Here is a 20,180-nt window from a genome sequence, read left to right on the forward strand (position 1 = left end):
ATTTTATAAGTTAAAATATAAGAAAAATCAATGGCTTAGATTTTTCATATATTAGAATAATGGAGAAAATTTGAAATAGATAAGAATAATTAAAAAAAATAAGAAACAAAAAATAAAATAAGAGTAAAATCAACTTATTTTCAAATGTAAGCGTCTCCAGCCTCAGAGCTCAGGTTCGGTGCTGTTTGTTGTTAGTAACTACGAATAGAGACAAACTGGTCAAAAAAAGTCAACCAAGCTGTTCTCACAAGTGCTAACAGAGGAAAACCTGGTCAAACAGGATCAACTTCCTGTTCGCAGTTACTAATTGTGAACAAAAGTTTGACTCTGTTTAACCAAACTCCTCTGTTTGCACTAGAAAAACGCTGCTGTATTTAGGGACATACTATTCGCACTTACTAACTGTGAATGGGTAATTTGGTCAAAAAAAAAAGTCAACAACTCTGTTCGCAGTTTATAAGTGCGAACAACTTCTTTAGCTTTTTTTGAATCAAACTACTTGCTCGCAATTAGTAAGTGCGAACAAACCCATACCTCAGGTTTAAAACCTAGGTGCTTACATTTGAAAATAAGTTAATTTTGCTCTTATTTGGTGTTTTTTTTTATAATTAATCTTATTCATTTTAAATTTTTGAATAATGAATATCTTAAAATTTACACAAATTTGGGTTGGCCCGATAAAAAAAAATTATATTATAACTTAAAAAAATAATAAGACATGGGCAATTGTTTTTTACTTCATCATCAAAACATCCATGGTTTTCTCCTTCTCTATCAAATTATTAATCGCTACTCTCCTTTTACAACTCAATTTTCAGCATTAAATTCACAAAAAATTTAGTTATGATTCAATTAGATTCAAATAGAAGAATAACTGAACATAAAACAAAATACCAAACAATGACAAAGCCTTATCCAATAATATCAAAACAAATCAGCATGAAAAATCGCCACTAACAAAGATAATGTTCTATCCCGCTCTAGTGTATTAATCTAAGACTAAAAAATCAATTTCAATAATTATTTACATTTATTTTACTCCTTTCATTTTATTCTATTGTTTTATGATTTTGCAAATTTTAATTTTTGATATAAATATACTTGCAAAAAAAACTACCATCTAAGTTGACATCCAAAAATAATTAAAAATAAAGGGAGGAAACTACATAAGTTCTACATCTGATTCTTGAGCAGTAAATCATGCAAAAAAGAGCAGCTAATTCTTGTTTTTGATGTTTACTGCACCATTTTAGGCATGCTTTCCCAAAGAGTACATTCTAGCATGTATGGTATGTGCTTTAATAAAAAAAAACAAAGGCAAGTGAGGGGAAACACCGACTGGAAGGCATTGCTTCAGTCATATACACAACAATGAGCAGAAGCTGTTCAGATTTCCATGGCACACAACTTGCCCCTCACCCTTTGAGTAAATAGCAGCATGTCTTGCCCCTATCTTTTGCTTCATAGAATTCAAGATTATCGTAAGCTGTTAATATAAAAAAAATCAACAATTATAAAATGTTACGTGCAACTTTATGATCGATTTTCCAGATGAGCTCTGTATAACATTCCTCCTCTATTCCAATGACAATACTCTACTTGGTGATCTTGTATTAGAACTTGAAATTCTATATATAAAGAACACAACATATCCACAAAATTTTTCCATAAACAATGACTTCTCATCATCATTATCCAATCAAGAATTAGCTTAAAAATGCTTACGGCACTAATCTCAGAAGCAGAGCTGAAAGCAGCAGCATCCATGAAGGAGAATTTGCAAATTAGACAGCTGAGCCAAAAGAGAGATGTTCTAGCCTCACTTCTTTCTTAGTTCTGGACCTTAAGGACAGGGAATGCAATAACATCCCGTATGCTAGCAGAGTCTGTTAATAACATCACTAGTCTGTCAATTCCCATTCCCTGTCACATTCATCTGAGTTAGATCCTTTCAAAATATATAAATATGTCTAAATGCAACAATTACAAATTTATAACAATGATGCCAAAGCCTTAATTCCAAATCATCGGGTCATACTCTACATGCACCAAAACAGATCAACATGCTCATGCAACAGTGAACTGTATAAGAAAAGTTTTATGGGGTTACTAATAGGAGGAAAATCACACAAAAACTGCTTGATGATGCTGACAGTAACTACAAAAAATCATGGTCTCAGTTACTGTGCTTCAAGAATCTCCTTACAAAGCATTGGTACGGGTTAGAATATTGGGAGCAACGGGATTGCATATTGGATCAAAAATCTAATAATTTTTAATTATTGACATATCCCGTACTTGAGTCCAAATTAAGGACGGCAACTCCATATCCTAAAAATATCAAATTTGTGTGTTGGATTGTAGATCAGTCCCGAAACCAATTCCTCGTACCTTTGTCAAATCTAACAATTGCTTCAGTAATCATAAAGCGGCATTAGTGGGCAAATGCAGATGGTCTGTAGCCTAATTTAGTAGTAGATGCAGACAGAGAGGTGATGCATATGAGATTATACTATGAGTACCATGTACGTTGAAATAGGAGGCATTCATGCTCCCCAATGCTATCAGAAAATCTTCATTTATTAACTTATTTGAAAATATTAGAAAATTTAATAATGTAATAAAATTCAAAGTTAAAAAAGGACAAACCATCCCAGAAGCTGGAGGCATTCCATACTCCAATGCTGTCACAAAATCCTCATCAAGGGTCACCGCATAGGATTCATCTCCACTTTCATCATCCTTGTGATCGCCTTCTAATTGCTTCTTATTGTGCTGCCTCACTTGCTCTTCCAGACGTAACCTCTGTTTCCATAAAATGAGAAAATTATATAATTAACTAAGCTAGACAGCTTACCAGAATACATAGGGAAACAGAGCATTGAGATAAATCCAACAAAATTTTAAAGGCAACATGCCACAGTTTAATCCATGTGTATTGAAATTACAGTTTTTAACCTACACCTATGAAGTAGAACAGGAGCTTTAGGACACGGCATTCATGAAATATATTCACAATTCTAAAGACAAGAATTCCCTTTCAAACTAATTTTGCACTCATATGCATACATATTTCTTATGGGTATGAGTTGCCGCCGTCTTTCCCTCCCCAGACCCTGGCCTTAGTCCTCTATGCGCTGGATATACTGGGTAGGATGATGATGATGATGCATACATATTTCAGATTGATTATTTACTTGATCATATAACCTTCTATCCCATATCATATTACCTTTAAATTGATGTGGCATATACGTATTTCATATCCATGTTATGAAAGTCCATCTAGCGTCTATAACATAATAAGTAATTGAAATTCTACCTGATCCACAGGATCTGTTAATTCAGAAAAAGCATTTGCTAGCTCACGGCCACATATAAATAGTTCAAATCTTTCAGTCAAGCCTTTAGATCTGCATCAAATGAACCATATATAAGTAATGCATATAAAATATAAGATATGAAGTACTAAAGAGCATTATATACAACAAAATATAGTTCAAACATGTGTCTATAATTCAAAAGCCTGATACGACCTTTTAAAGGGAGAATTATCAGGTTGCAAAAGAATTAAAAAAACTTCACATTATTTACTTGTTTGATTTAAGATGGAATTTCAATTTTTCTTGGTTCAAAAAAATTCGCTTTAAAAGCAAATATCCTTGTTTCACCTTCAGAGTCATACCATAGCTTGTACCTTGAATTACAACAAATGAATATCAAGATAGCAGTCTCCCTGATTACAAATCATACATTATGTGAAACAGAGAATGACCATTTCAAGAATATAGACCATGTGGATGAAGTACCTTTAAAGGGCGAGTTCACATATTAGTTTTCCTACTTTCAAGAGAAAATATTTTTCTTGAGTTATGATAAAAGTATCAAAGAGAATTGATTGTTGGGCTAAGGTAAATATAGGTATATCACATACGTATATCAGAAGTATAGTCGAAGATATGTAAGATAAATCACAAAACAATGTTAGGACATATGGAGGAAGGACGGAAATTTTTCAATCATGATTGGTCTACATTAAAGCTATGCTTTGCCTTGGGCCTTTAACTCCTCTTCTGTTCAGCACACTTAAATTAGATCACAAGACCTACTCAAGGAGAAGTTCAATAATGCATATTGTTTGGGAAGACATTGTATTAGTGGATGAAACAAAAGATGAGATCAATGCTAAGCTAGAGCATGGAACATAAATGAGTTTGTTCCATATTCCATTTTATAATGAATTTTAAACTTACCGTTGCTCCCATCACATAACCCAGTGATTTAAAATCATAATAACAATCGTTATAAGTTCTTATTCTAACATATTAGTCATTATAATCTTTTTTTAATATGTATCAACTTCTTAAAAGGCTATTACTATTTTAATTTAAATATATATTCTAGAACACTCAACTCAGTAAGATAAAATAGATATTTTTCGAGTTGAAAATCCATACTGTGATGTCAGCAAAATGCATTGTAACACCGCGACTTGCCACGTCCACAACATCCCGACCGTTACCAGTCATGACAACATCCACGATATTTTCTTATGAGCTAGAAAGGTGGAAACATGTGTAAAAATCAAAAGCGATTAAACAAAGTTAAAGACAGAGGATAAGGCATATTGTTTTGGCACGAAGGATCATAGCATAGGTGTGGTAAAGTTAGTTATAAAAGAACTCCTTTAAAGTCACAGCTTCAAGTACCTTAATTTTTCACCGAAAGGAGATATTGATCAAGATGTTAAGCGCAGGGTTTGTTTAGGTAGCTTAAATGGAGAGCTGACTGAGGTTCAGCACTAAGGTTAAACAAAAACTTTCAATACACGACACTAGACAAGAACTACTATATGGCTTAAGATGTTGAGTTGGAATACTTCAAAAGATAGAATATGAAATAAAAACATAAGATATTTTTCAAGATATTGAAGATGAGATGAGAGAAAATCATTTATGCTGATTTTCATGTTTTAGTAGACCAAAAATGCACCAATTAGAAAAATTGAAAGTTATAATTTCAGGGTGCTTATTGCTTAGAAGAGGACGAGGTATACCGAAGATGGTGTGGATAACACGGGTGAAGAATAGAAAAGAATTGGAATTCGTAAGAGCATATGATAATAGATAGAATGGGGGACAATACAAGTGGAATATCGTTCAAATTGATGTTGTCAGTTGTCGATTAGTATTATATATTAGAGCTGAATGAAGTAATTTTTTATTAGCGATGATCTCTCATGTTGATTTACTTTAATTTATGTACGTGACCCCATATAATTGGGATTAATGTTTTAACATTATTTTTGTTGATTAATGTATGATTTTAGAAGAATAAAGTGGAAGATCAACCAAATTGATGTTGTTTATCGTAGTGTAGTAAGTTTAAATACAAAGGAGACCCATCCAAGTAAGTGTTTCAAGTACCTTGACTCAATTTATTACAAAAACAAATATATTGATCAAAATGTTAAGCATTAGCTCAAGTAGAGAGCTACAACCATAGTAATATGCAACTGATTTGTGCTTCTAAGGCTAAATCGTTAAAGAGTAAACTCAACTGCACTAACTTTACACCAACACTAGAACACTACTATACAACTGTAGGAAATAGGGTGCAGAGATGCACATGTTAAGATTGATGAAAGAACATATTCTAAAAAGATATATTCAATACGAAGGCATAAAAAAGAGTCTTGGAGTCGCAGATATTAAAAGTTAGAATGAGAGAAGATCATTTAAGTTGGTCTCACCATGTGCAAAAATAGACCGCTTAGAAAACTTGGAGGTTGTAACTTTATGAAGCCAAAAAGGTAAACATATAGGGTGAAGAGGACATAGATAATAGGAGTGAAGAATAGCATGAAAACTGGGATTTTTACGAGCATATGACAATTGATAGGAATGAATGTAGGAAGATATGTGAATGATTGATCAAATTGATGTTCTCAGTATCAGGTTTACATGCATCTCCTGTTTGCACAAATAGTCAACAAAACAGAAATCCGCATTTTAAGTCATTTATTTCATTTGCTAGCAACAGTTCATAATGATTCAAGACAGAGGGATACCGTGAGTTATAGCATCGCATAAGAAGATTGTCACAGGAAAAGAACATAGTACAGGAGAAGCAATTATATAGAAGTGGGAAGAGCATGCATACTACTAATCAATATTTTTCTATTGAGTTAGTTAACTAATTTGGGAAAGATTTCAGCTCACAAGCTTGAAATTCTATCTTAATTACTTGTATTATATTAAAGTTTAGACTTAAGAGTTCATTAAATGCTTTTGGTTCACAATTCAGATATGTATTATAGTGGAAAAATAATAGTACTAATGTCAGAATTGACTACAAATCGTAATCTTCTAACAAAACAAACAGTGATGCAATTCAAGAACAAACTCATTTCCATACAAATTACAATCAGTAATACAGCAGAAAGAAGCAAATCAGAAGTTCAAAAATATATATGTTCATGATAAAACATGGTACATTTCCTTGTTACCTTTTGTGTGGTTTAGCTAGAGGAGATATTTCAATTGGATAATCCAGAACGAAGGTAGGTTGGAGGAGCTTTGGCTCCACAAGAATCTCGAAGACCTGGAGTAAACATACAGAAAAGCTTTAGCAAATAAAAGTATTAGTTACTAATTTTGAAAAAAGGTCCACAAACTGAGGAACCATTTGACTCATAAATTTCCATACATCATCTCCTTTAATCAATTTTTGAAGGATGAAAAAGAGTTCAGGAACCAACACAGAAGATCAACATCTCAACTTTCAACATAAAATTAAGTAAACAAATATATTTTACATAAGACTCATGCTGATGCCATTTTGCTATTAATGCACAGTAAATGGCTAGACGGGTAGAGTTTAAGCAAACCTCATTAAGAACATGGCCAGTTGACGGGCAATTACCAATCGCAAGCTTGTCTTTGTCCTCAAGGCTGCTTCCAATCGTTCTCAAAGTAGCTTCCTTGGCAGCTTCAAGATTATCACCAAATTCAGTGAAGTCAATTCCAGAGGCTTCTTTAACAAGATTGTGCATGGTCTCCCTCCTCCAAGGCCGCTCTAAAGATATTTCAATTCCCTGCGAGGAAGCGTTGATGCTATAAATACAATGTGTAAGAATCATTTCAGTAGTTTTTCAGGTTATTTTGCTACTGAATTAACAATTAAAAATGAACAGAAAAACACAAGAAATGGGAAGTTAAAGAATGTAATGAAAATCCCCTTAAAGCCATTTTGTTCAGTTTGTTCCATATTCTACAACTGTTCTCTTTAAATAGTGGGTAGCGGGTAATGAGTGGTGAGCAGGGGGAAGCAACCCAAAAACTTATTCTTCCTACATGATACATTGTCATTGACCCAATTGTCAACATCAACTGCTTCCAAGTTCCAAGCCCTCCATCAACCAGCCTTGCATTCGGCTTCCACAGGTCAGTTTTGCCCACTTAAATCCAAACCTCAAAATACAAGATGATGCAACTCAATACTCCAAGAGAAATAAAGCTAAAAAAGCTGATTGGAATGATAATAGTAATGGTGAATATATCTGGATAGTTCAAAGTGCATTAAAGTAACGCTCAACCCTCAAGACATACTCAAAGAAACTAAAAATCTTAATCTTATAACCAAGATATAACCAACTCCCATGCAATCGATAACAGATGTTGTGTGATTCTCAAAAACATTACTTGAATCATTTTTCGTGTTTTTGCGTTTATGGAGAAATAATCAAGATCAGTAACCCTAAAGTTTTGTATCAAGGGGTAGATTAGAGTGGTCCCGACACATTAACCTCCCAATCTCAACTGTGTTTAGAGATCTTGATAACACAATAAAATCTCTCTCATAAACTCTCATGAACATTCCTAAGGAATTATTTTAAGATACCAGACTCCTTTGTATTTTAATAATTGCCAAATGTTCCCATATAAGGAAAAGTCACTCTTCTAATAATAAATTTATGAGACAATCTCATATGCGGCTGTCCTAAAATTAGGACCAGCTCACAAACATGTGATCAGTTTTAAGGCTTATGTGATCACGCATATGCAATCACTTTTAAAGCTTATGTGATCAGTTTTAAAGCATATGTGATCACTTTTTACTATTGTAAGTAATTACTTTTAAAGCCTATGTGATCATTTTTAAGACATGTGATTACTTTTAAGGCCTATGAGATCATTTTTAATTTACTGTGTAAACACTATTAAAGCTTATGTGATTGATTTTAAAGCTATGTGATCACTCTTAAGGCTTATGTGAACACTTTTTAAGCATGCGTGATCACTTTCACTGTTATAAGTGATTACTTTTAAAGCCTACGTAATCACTTTTAAGACCTATGTGATTACTTTTAAGGCTATGTGATCAATTTTAAGGCATATGTGATCATTTTTAATTTTCAAGTCCACTACCACCTCCACCACCACAAAACACAATCTTCGTAAGCTTTCAAAAGTGATCACATATGCCTTAAAAGTGATCATGTATGCTTCAAAAGTGATCACATAAGCTTAAAAGTGATCACATAAGATTTAGAAGTGATCACATAGTAAAATAGAAATAAGCACATAGGCCTTTCAAAGTGATCATATAGGCCTTAAAAGAGATCATATAGGCCATAAAAGTGATCATATAGGCCTGAAAAGTGATGACATAAGCCTTACATAACAGTGATTACATAAGATTTAAAAATGATTACATATGAAAAGGAGTCCTAATTTTAGGACGGTCCTAAACAAGAATGTGTAAAATTTATTGTGACAAATCTCTATATGCTAAAATATCCTAATATAAGATAAGCTATTTTATTTAAACTATCCTAATACAACTAACAGATCTTTTAAACTAAATATAAGTTTCAATATGAAGAATCCAAAACATAGTAGATCATTATATATTTACCATATAAAAAACAAAACTAGGATACTAAAGATATATTTAACTATGAAATTAACTAATTAGCTAAAGTCCTAAACTTGTGTGCCATAATAAACAGCCTGAAGAATCCACAAGAACAAGAGAGCTTTCTCAATTTGATGTAGCTGCCTTCAATCACTAAATGACTTAAAGGTTTGTACCCATCATTTCTTATTATTCATCACTTTATTAAATCGTGTTGGATTCTTAATCAGCAGTTATAAAATTCAAATACTTCCTATTAACCAATTCACCAAATAACTATCACTAATACTATGAGTTCGAAAAAATGATGATATAAACATGCAATTCAAAGAGGGTTGTTTCGATGGGATTTTCTTAGGAGTATTCATGGCAGAATTACATTCCTTCAAAGTTTCTGTCAGTGCATTTGAGTGAAGACCAGCAGTGCCGGCCTCTGGCATAATAGGTTGCCCAGTACTGTAGCATAAGGGTTTTTCCTGGTGTTGTAAAGTACCATTAATATTGGTGTTGCTTGTTGGCATGTAAATAGAATCATAAGAACATAACTGATCATCATCATCTACTGGTAAATAATCTAGAAATGGTGATGATGTCCCGTCTGTTTGCGAATTCATATCATTCACATTGACTGGGTTTTGGGCAGCTTGACCATTGTCGGAGATACAAATATACGAATAAGAATATATTCATTAATAAGAATATACGATTCATCAATGTGAATAATATGAATTCGCAAACAGACGGGACATCATCGCCATTTCTAGATTATTTACCAGTAGATGATGATGATCAGTTATGTTCTTATGATTCTATTCACATACCAACAAGCAACACCAGTATTAATGGTGCTTTACAACACCAGGACAAACCCTTATCCTACAGTACTGGGCAACCTATTATGCCAGAGGCCGGCACTGCTGTTCTTCACTCAAATGCACTGACAGAAGCTTCAAAGGAATGTAATTCCGCCATGAATACTCCTAAGAAAAATCCCATCGAAACAACCCTCTCTGAAATGCAGGTTTATTATCATCATTTTTTCGAAATTCATAGTATTAGTGATAGTTAATTGATGAATTGGTTAATAGGAATTATTTGAATTTTATAACTGTTGATTAAGAATCCAACACGATTTAATAAAGTGATCATCCCTACTATATTTTGTTATAATCAAGAAAAGTTTCAGTTCTTATCCATTATGCAAATCACCCCCATCAACAAGTTTTGCACCACAAAATTAATATTAGTATGCAAATTACATCAATTTTACCATAAAATAATTTAGATTTTAGGTAATAGCTTCACTTTTAAAATAAACCAAACCCAAATATAGAAGGGTAACCCACAAACTCAAGATTTATAATCAATTAAATCTGATTTTCCATTCCATTCCCACAGCTATTTATAATGGTTACAAGCATAAGCTGAACTATCCAAGTACATGAATGCTCTAAAAAAATGCAGGAGTCGAAAAAAAACTTCCACAACATGAAAATCAACATGTTCTGCGTTAAAACCCAATAAGCCAATCAATTCATTCCCTGTTTCTAAGCTATCATCAACAAATGCATTATACCCAATCTTCATTCTGACTGCCCAAAATTGATTGAAAACACCTCCACTAACCACAATTTCCATAAGTTTGGAATGTGAACTTTTGATATATTTATTAAACTCCCCAAAATGATCCAAATTAACCAAGTTATGACTAAAGAGTGTGGGTGACAAACAAATGAATCAGTTCAATTCCATCTTCCTTGTTCTTTGTGCTAACCATCCAAATGGAGATTATGGAGCCCTTAAAATGACCATTTGTACAACACAATCTAACGCACTAAATGTATTCACAAATTTCTTCAAGTAAGCCCCGAAATATTCATTAGCGTTTATTATTGCTCCTTAATCGTCCACTAGATTTAGGTCCAAAGACCTAACCATAACTTTTTAAAAGCATTTTTAATCATGCCAATTGTATAGCTAAACATGTACTTCTTCCACATTTCCATGTAAAGCCTAAATGAACCATCCACACTTTGGCTCGAAATAGTTTGGCTTTAAGTTGGGATAGGAATTCCAAGAGCCTCCAAACCGATAACATCACATATAAAGACTGATTCAACAGGCATGTATGTGAAGCTACGACAATGGCTGAAATCAACAAGTGTGTGGCTCCCTAGTTCATGCCTTTCCCTCTTGAATATTCTACAACATACTTTTGGTGGAGATTGTTGCAGTGGTGGAATACAATGAGACTTGAGACTTGGGACTTGGGACTTGGGAGTGACAGTGATCAATTTGTTCGATTTACCAATGAAACTTTTTGGGTGTTGATCATGCGGTGGTATGTAAGTTATTGCAACTATGGTGGGGTGGTTGGTGTTAATTCTGGTTGTTGACGCCTTGGTGGTAGTAGAAACGATGGATCAAAGGAGGCTATAAACTAGAACTGTTAAGGCGATTAAAATTGTTAAGTCTGAGATGGGTGAGAATTTAGGAGCATTCTTATTCAGAAAAGTGGGGAAGTGAATAAAAAAAGAGGGGAGAAAAAGAATAGAAAATGAAATAAAAGAAAAAAGCAAAACAAAAAATTAAAAAATAAAAAATAAAAAATTGGTAGAACCATTCCATTTCCTGATTACCCACAACCAAATGCCCCCGAATGCACTTGGGCCCTCAAAAATAATCATAAAAGATATGCTAAGCACTCTATATTAAGGTTGAGTAAGAGAGCCGACTGATTCATGATATTTTATACAATTTTAGATTGTTCAAGGGTATCCAGTTGTTCCAAGAATGCTTGAGCAGCTTCCAAATAAAGCTGAATAAAGAAGCTGGGAGAGGGTGAAGTCCAAGCACTGGTGGTAACTTATTTAGAGAGAACAAGGAAGATAGAAATAGATGTCCAATAAATAAACCTTACCTGATATTCTACTGTAAGCTTGCCTTGAACTGCAAGAGCACATTGAGTGACAATTTCTTCAACCATGACCATCATGCTCTCATAATCAGAATATGCTTCATACAGCTGAAAATTATAAAGTCAATCCATCCAGAATTCTTTGTTTTGTTTAATCAAAGGAAAAAAAGATCAAATGGAGGAAAAAGTATTGGCTCAAGTTACCACCTCTATAGTAGTGAACTCAGGATTGTGTCGAGTTGAAAGGCCTTCATTTCTGAATATCCTTCCAATTTCATACACCTTCTCAAATCCCCCGACCTGTTCATCAAACTCGAGGTTTATTATAACAGAAATTCGACAAATTTTATATAATTCAGCAAAGCTGCTTATCATTTAAGGCAAAAAAAAAAAAAAAAAAAAAAAAACAAATTCATACTTTTCTATGTTATTGAATGATGATATCCAAATGCAATATGAAAAGCATGACATGTCTTACCATCATCCTTTTTAAGTGAAGCTCAGTAGCAATCCTTAGATATAAATCCCTTCCTAGTGAATTATGGTATGTAACAAATGGTCTTGCTTCTGCTCCACCAGCTGCCCCCTAGTAAATAAATCATGTAACTATCAAGATCAAATATCAAAAATATTTATACCTTTAGTTATCCATGTAAATGAAGCTATAACTTATCACAAGTGAAAAACGGACTAAACCCTAAAATCCACAAGTGCCTAATTAATATTAGGTCAAAATGATAACACAAAGACAAAGTTGGCAAAGTCAACATAGTTAACATTTGGGAAGAGTTTGTTATTGGGGGAAGACCATAAATACAAATAAACCGAAAATGTTATAAAACAAGGAATAAGCTTCTGCAAACAAACTCTGCATAGAAGAGGCCATGGCATAGCCAGCCTCTCCCTAACCTTGCCCATGAATAAAACCCACGCTGAGAAAAGCCAAATGTTCAGCAAACTAAACTCCGTCCAGCTCTTTCCAACTATAATTAAAAGGCTTGGGTGACACTTAAACTGGACAATTAATCAAACAGGTCAAATCTATAGCTCCTATTATTCTTCTCTCCTTTTCTGTTTCATAATTGACGAGATTCAAAAGTGTTTTCACTACTAAATATCAGAATACAATAACACATGAAGAACAAAGCTCCATAGCAGCAACAAGGTCTTGCAACAGTAAATATCAAAAATACAATAACACATATTTGGAGAGAGCTCCAACTGGTTCTTTGCCACTCAATTACACAATGCCTAACATTGAATAAATATAACAGTGCTGCTATCAACTGGAACATGTCCCTCACATATGAATAACAGAATAACAAACTAAATATATTCTCATTTGTATGTGCAAATCAACCAGTATTTGTATCCAATATCCATATCATGAAACAGCATCAAGTCATCTATTGCATCATGGTTTTAATAGTGTATAGCCAAATCGTAACAATGACTCACAAACCTGAAGAACTGGAGTTTCAACTTCAACAAAGCCCAATGATTCCACGGTCCTTCGTATCTCTGAGATGATCTACTACAACAGCAACAACATTCTATTACATCAATGCCTTGAAAATTTAGAAGTCAGTATATAATTGATAGGCCTTAAAAAATTTTATAAGAAATCAATAAGCATTAGCATAGGAAGCACACAGTTTATAAGGCACTATAAGTAACAGATCAGTAACAAGTTGAACAAAATACATGCAAAAATTAGACTAACTTGCTAATGACAGCAGCAGTAATGAGCTTCTATTGTGAATATTCAATTATTACCAAGATTGTACCTTTGCTCTTTTTCGAAATGTATCGCCAACTTCAGGATTGACAATCATATCTACATACCTGGATAGCGAGTAAATCAATGTAGGTGTCAAATGTATGGGTTCCTCCTAAAAATATGAAAAGCCATACAAGAATGCAAAGAAATAGATTATGAAGCTAAAATGTCACTGATGAAGAACAAAAACAAAGGTGCTTTAACTGTTAATATTTAAGCAAAGAAAACAGATTAGGAGGAACTAACTGCAGAATGAACACAAAGGAAAACATGAGAGCGATTTACCGTTGACGATAGCGCTTATCAACATCTGTGAGACCATGGTATTTGTCCGGCAGGGGAAGTAAGGATTTTGTAAGAATCGCAAATGAGGTTACACGAATCGAGAGCTCCCCTGTAATTGTAATTGTAATTGTAATTGTAATAAAATTGCTAGGACAAAAGAATAGCACAACATTAGCAAACAACAATGCCAACGCTATAATCCCAACAATATGAGAACCCGAATTATATTTGAATTAGTTTTATACTTATAAGAAGCTCACCTTTCTCTGTCCTTTTCAATGTGCCAATGGCACCAAGTATATCACCAATATCAACAAGCCCTTTTAACTGCTCAAACTGATGTTCAGTGAGCTTCTCCTTTTCACAGTAGAGCTGAGCCCAAAAACAAATAACAAATAAATGGGTTGAGTTGTGATTCAATAAATGAAAAGAAATATACTTTCCCATCCTTCGAGTTTGCTACATATTCAATGCTTTCTCACCGAATTTGCTACAATATTTTAAGGCTTTCTCACCAAATTTGCCACATTTTTTAAGGCTTTCTCACTGAACTTGCTACTTTTCCATTTCCATACACGCATTTCCATTTTTTCGAAATAAACTCCCACTTTCTCACTAATTCTAATCCACATTCACATCTCCCCTTCTTACCTTCCACACATTTCAAATTGTTTGACCTAATATCTCCACCAACAACCAAATTATATAAATGCTGGCAAAAATCAATGTATCAAACTCTACCAGACATGATTAACTCTTGTAGAATAAGAGGACAAATACCTGGATAGTGCCAGTTTGATCTCGTAGTGTTAGAAAGGCTAGCTTTCCAAAAGCACGGCGACTCATGATTCTACCAGAAACGGAGACAATATCAGGAGCCTCCTCACCATTGGGAAGTTGCTCATAAATGGTTTGAAGCTGCGTTGTTGAGTGAGTTCTATCCCACTTATACGCGTAAGGCTCCAACCCATTGCTCCTCAATTCTTCTACCTGTACAAATTCAAAATCAAAAACAACAACAATGTCAAATCCATTGTTCCAAAATTCAAAATTAAAAATGAAAATTCCAAACAAATAAATAGCAATTTAAGTATTTAACCTAACCCAATCTAACCTTGTTAAGGCGGATACTCCGAATGGCTTCCCTATCTGAGGTAGAAGAAGACGACGAAGATTGGGAACGGCGATTCTGATTGGTGGCTGTGGTGCTACTTTTACTGCTCTTGGTTACAAAACGTCGATGTTTTTGACGCAGTAAGAATGGTACTGTGTTCAGCATCAACGAGTTAGAGTTGAAGTTGAAATTAGAGTGAAAGAGGTGCTTTAATGGCTGTGAATGTGATGATTGACGCCATAGCTTCACTCCTTCCACCATTTTCATTCTCATCGTCATCTTCGACAGAAAAATCCTTTCGCTCTGCCAAGCACCAAGTACCAATCCTTTCCCTCCTACTATCCGCGTTCCATAGCATAGTCTAAACTCTTGGTCCAAGCCCATCAAACGATAAGACACATTTTGGGCCTCTTTTTTAAATCTTCTCTCAGGCCTAGCACATTACAGGCTACTTAAATTAAAAGATGATAATAAGCTAATCAAATTAGAGATGATTTGTTAAAAAAATCGTCTCTCATGAGAATTTGTGTTGAATAAAATAAATTTTTTTATCATTTGTGTTTATGTGTTTTAATTGAAATTGATTTCTAGAGGGAACCCACAACCATCTTTCTCTCAAATTTATCACAAATCATGGGTTCTAAAATTGGTTTCTGGGGTTGTTGCTGGGTCTAACTTTAGGAGCTTTGTTCTATCCAATTTCACCAAATGATCATCTTATCGTGTACGAATTTCATTTTATTTATCATTTGTGGAATATGATTTTGATTTGTGAATGAGTATGATAATGAGTTTATGAATGAGTTAGTGAATGTGTTTGTTAGCGTTAATTAATATTTTTTTATATTACTTAGGTTTTGACTTGAATTTTTTATGCTTGTACCTGTCATTTTGGAGGAATGAAAAAAAATTAATTTTTTATTTTACAAATGAAACTCTGCTTCTTAAAATTTTCTTTTTTTTTTTTTTATAAGTTAGTGCCCCCACGGGTTTGGACTCTGGGTCCACCCCTGTTTGTGTCTTTACTCTTGTCAATGAGAAATCTTCTAAACAAATATATATTGCGAAGTGTACAATGAGATCTAAAGACTAATTGCTAAGAGTTCTAATTAACAACCAAGCATATAATGTTAAAAGGATACATGTTCTCTTAAGGCATGCAGTAGTTAGAAATTTGATTAAAAATAATTTGATATCACTTGAGTTAGTAAAATCTGAGAGGGGTGAAATTGTTTAAGTTAGCACAAGGAATGGGAATAAATCCTGGTGAAGAATATAATGTGATGGACACCTATGTTAGGATTTTTTAGGTTTAATAGGTCAAATAAAGTCACCAAAAAATTCAAAATGAGTATTATTACCCTTTCTTAAATAACAATAATAAAGAGATATAGTAATTTTCTTTTCTATTCAATTTTTAAGCTTAAATTGTATATTCTCAACAGATTCGTAGCCTTTTAAAGGTGATTTGTGATAGTAAAAAGTTTATGAGTTTACCTATGTGAATGTAGAAGTTACGTTTAATCCTCTATGAGGTCTCTAAATCTTAGGACCTCTATAGCATTCATGTAAGCAGGTTATCAATGTTCTCTTTCTAACTCCTTTTAAGGTTCAAGACCATTGCAAGCTTTGGGTGTCACACTGTCAATTCAAGTCCACAAGACATCGTCACTTTGAAACAAAATCTCTATTGTCCGAAAACTCTTACTATTATTTTCTACCATTCTTTTTACCTACTTCAAATCATGTTGGAAAATGTTATAATATATTCCATGGATGCTTCAAAAGTAGTAAAATTCCCAATGTCCCACATAAGAAGTTGTTGCGTATAGGCTATGACAATGGTGAAGAAACAAACACAAAATAAATGCAAAGATAAACACCAAAAATAGAGGGCACAACAATGGAGAAGCAAAAAACACAAGAAATATGAGGTATCTAAGGATACCTCCCCTTCAAAACAAGTATTTATCATTAATATAATCATTAATTTATTAATGACTCACATTTCCAATCCTTAAGAACTTTCTCTCAAGATAAAGATTGAACCTTTAACTCAATCTCACTCAAATATGCATTTACAAGGATGAAAAACTCTTATGGTGTGAACCCTAACTTTCAATCTTGTATGTGTCTCTCTAATGCCCTAATGATGTTCTAAAACTCCTTATATAGCCTTAAAACATATTAGAGTAACCTAGGACAAAAGAGCTTAAAGCCTACAAAAAATCCCGCATAAAACATAAACTGATGAATAAGGGAGTTGATGGTCGCTCAGGCCAAGCAACCTTGCTCGCCTGGTTGAGCGGAGGTCCAGTGCTCACTGGATTGGTTCTGCTTTGTGGCTCGATCGAGCCATACATGCTCGACAACTTGAGCAGTCTTTAAACCCTCCCAATCTTCGTGCCTTACCTTCATTAAGACACCCCAAATTATTCACCTTGATCACTTCATCAAGTGATCCAAATCTCAATCCTCTATATCTCATGTCTCTCACATCTTCGCTCTCAAGAGTGCAAAATAAGGCACGAGCAATCAAGTGATCAAACCCATCACCAAAGTCATGAGAATTGAGTCTCGACTCAATAGAAGTATATGAGCTTCATGCCTTCTTTTTTATGTATTTCTTTATCTTTATAGGACTTGTTTGAGTTGTATTAGTTGTTTGATTTGCTTCAGAATTACAAGTTCAATGTAAGTAGTAGTCCTTTTTACATAAGTCTTGGTCTATTAGAGTTGGAATATAGACATGGGATGTTTAATTCAAAAATTACATAAATATTTTAGCCGAGTTTATTATCATATATTGCGTAAGAAGTCAATTTTCATTAAACCTTTAAGAGTTAGATGTAGACACAATTGACAACTTTATATATTTTATGTTTATTTTTAGTTTAATTCAAAATTCACATAACTAGCTCATATTTAGCTTAATGAAGTTGATGGACTAATGTTACAACTCGAGTTTGAGGGAAAACTTAACATATTATGTTCTATACTATCTATCAAAATCAAAATTTTGTAACTCAACTTCTCGCTATACACAACCCGTGTGCATTTCTTACACGAGTTTCGTAATTTGAAGATTTAGATCATCGTTTCGTATAGTCTAAATTTTTTGAAAGGTTTATTCCAATTCCACCTAATTTTACTCGAGATACAATATAATTCGACAATTAAGATCCATCTGATTCAAATTGCATCAATTTCCATCGATAAACATGTTAATTTACTCTTAAATAATTGAACTAATATTTCCTCTTCCAACAAGAGATTCTCTTATATTCAAGTTAATTCAAGTTACTATCATAGTTACTAATTTATTCGGTTCTTTTATATTCAACATAATTATAATTAGATGTATTCACAAGGGGTTTGGGTGAGTTTGGAGTGTAATATCCGAATTAAATCGATATAAATATCTTAACAAATTCATTTAATTTTTATAATGCATGTTATTTCAGATTAATCAGATCATATTCAGTTTTGAGTTTCTATTAATACTTAATAGGGTCTACCTCAAACGACTCTAATTATAATTCAATTTAACGTCACTTGATTGATTTCATCATGTAGCTAGGCATACTAGATTCCAATACTCATAAAGATTGGCAAGCTGTAGAAATTTAGACTATATTTAAAATAAAAAATTATTTGGTGTAGAAGATTATGTCATAAATAAGCCTTGAAAATTTATTTCATATGTATATTAATATAATCAATTATTAACATTTTTATATAAATTAAAATATTGTAATGTATAATGGAAATGCTATGAATATAAATTTATTTATACCATCTAAGTTCTTCAATCACTTATGTTATTACAATATACAATAGTAGTAGTTTAACTTCATGTACAAACACACAAAATACCTTATTTCAATCATTATTATTAGCTTATTATTAATAAATGAAATTGATATTATACTTAATATTAATGGAGCAAATATTTGCTCATTTGTTAGATGTGTGTTTTTAGATTAATAACTACATTTACGTGTTTTCTTAAGCATGGGCCGAGCCAAGGGGCTCATTCACCTGCACTTGAGGGCACTCACCTGATTTTAGATAGCAAGGATTGATCCGACAATCTAACTTTAACAACAGTTAACATGTACATCTTACCAACTGAGCTAAATATTATTATTGATTATTTTTGTACTGATTAATTATATTTATAATGCAAATGCATGTTGAATTAATAAGACTAATGAGACGCACATTATAGTTAATTGATATATATCATACTTTGACCGGTCCATATATACATTTCAAACACAATAAATTTATTATAAAATATATCTGAACTTTATAGTTGATAATTTTGAATCTAAAATATTATTATTTTTGAAAATCTTTAATTTAGGTATTTTTTAAATATCTTTAATGACTTAAGTCTACACAAATTATGCTCTCACTAAAACTGAGTTCAAATATATATTGTTATATTCAAATATTCACATATTATACTCCCCTGTTCTCATTTAATGTTTTCATTTTTCATTGTACTTGGTCATAATTATTGTTTCCCCAAAGAAATTTTCTATTATATCACACTTTTTGACATAATTAGTCTTTAGCTATTTTAATTTTGACTATATTTAATGCCTATAATCCTCCATCCCGTCTTATATAAAACCATCTCATCATGAGACGAAGTTTATACAAAAGGTACATATTAAAAAACATTAAAAAGGAAAAAAAATTAATGAAAATTGAATTCCCACTAGCAAGATCAGAAGAGGTTTTTTTTAATAATTTGGGCTGACTCAATAGAAGTCATATCATGGAGAGACGGCTTAAATAGAGAAATTAGTGATAATTCTGATATGTTTTCTACTAACTTGATTATAACATTTTATAATGTTTATGGTCCATATACATTTTTCACTAACTTTATTTTAATATTTTTTTAATATTTATGATCTTTATATTTTCCCACTAATGTTATTTTATATATATATATTTAATTCTTATAGTTCTCATTTTTTCTTTATTTCCTAATTATTCAATAAAATGACACCTCTAGCATCTAAAATATTCAACTTATCTTAATTCTCATGAACATTCCTTACAAATGCATCAAATAAAAACAAAGGGAGTAACTGAATAAAATATAGAATAATGCATCAAACAAAATATAATTATTTAAAAAATAACTC

At 32.7% G+C, this 20,180-nt stretch overlaps 1 protein-coding gene across 1 annotated transcript; it reads right to left on the reverse strand.

Moving 5' to 3' along the window:
* Positions 1 to 1,579: 1,579 nt before the first annotated feature.
* On the reverse strand, positions 1,580 to 15,544 carry LOC130817363 (lysine--tRNA ligase, chloroplastic/mitochondrial). Its single transcript, XM_057683026.1, has 14 exons — positions 15,016 to 15,544; positions 14,682 to 14,891; positions 14,162 to 14,273; positions 13,902 to 14,010; positions 13,624 to 13,681; positions 13,299 to 13,367; positions 12,315 to 12,422; positions 12,044 to 12,136; positions 11,840 to 11,944; positions 6,890 to 7,096; positions 6,509 to 6,603; positions 3,323 to 3,413; positions 2,650 to 2,805; positions 1,580 to 1,923 (listed from the first exon to the last, which is right to left on the reverse strand). Exons 1-14 carry the CDS (start codon positions 15,397 to 15,399, stop codon positions 1,831 to 1,833), a joined length of 1,890 nt encoding a protein of 629 aa, XP_057539009.1. The 5' UTR covers positions 15,400 to 15,544; the 3' UTR covers positions 1,580 to 1,830.
* Between the last annotated feature and the right edge of the window lie 4,636 nt (positions 15,545 to 20,180).

This window comes from Amaranthus tricolor, chromosome 7 (genome assembly GCF_026212465.1).
Source record: "Amaranthus tricolor cultivar Red isolate AtriRed21 chromosome 7, ASM2621246v1, whole genome shotgun sequence".
Taxonomy (NCBI): Eukaryota; Viridiplantae; Streptophyta; class Magnoliopsida; order Caryophyllales; family Amaranthaceae; genus Amaranthus; species Amaranthus tricolor.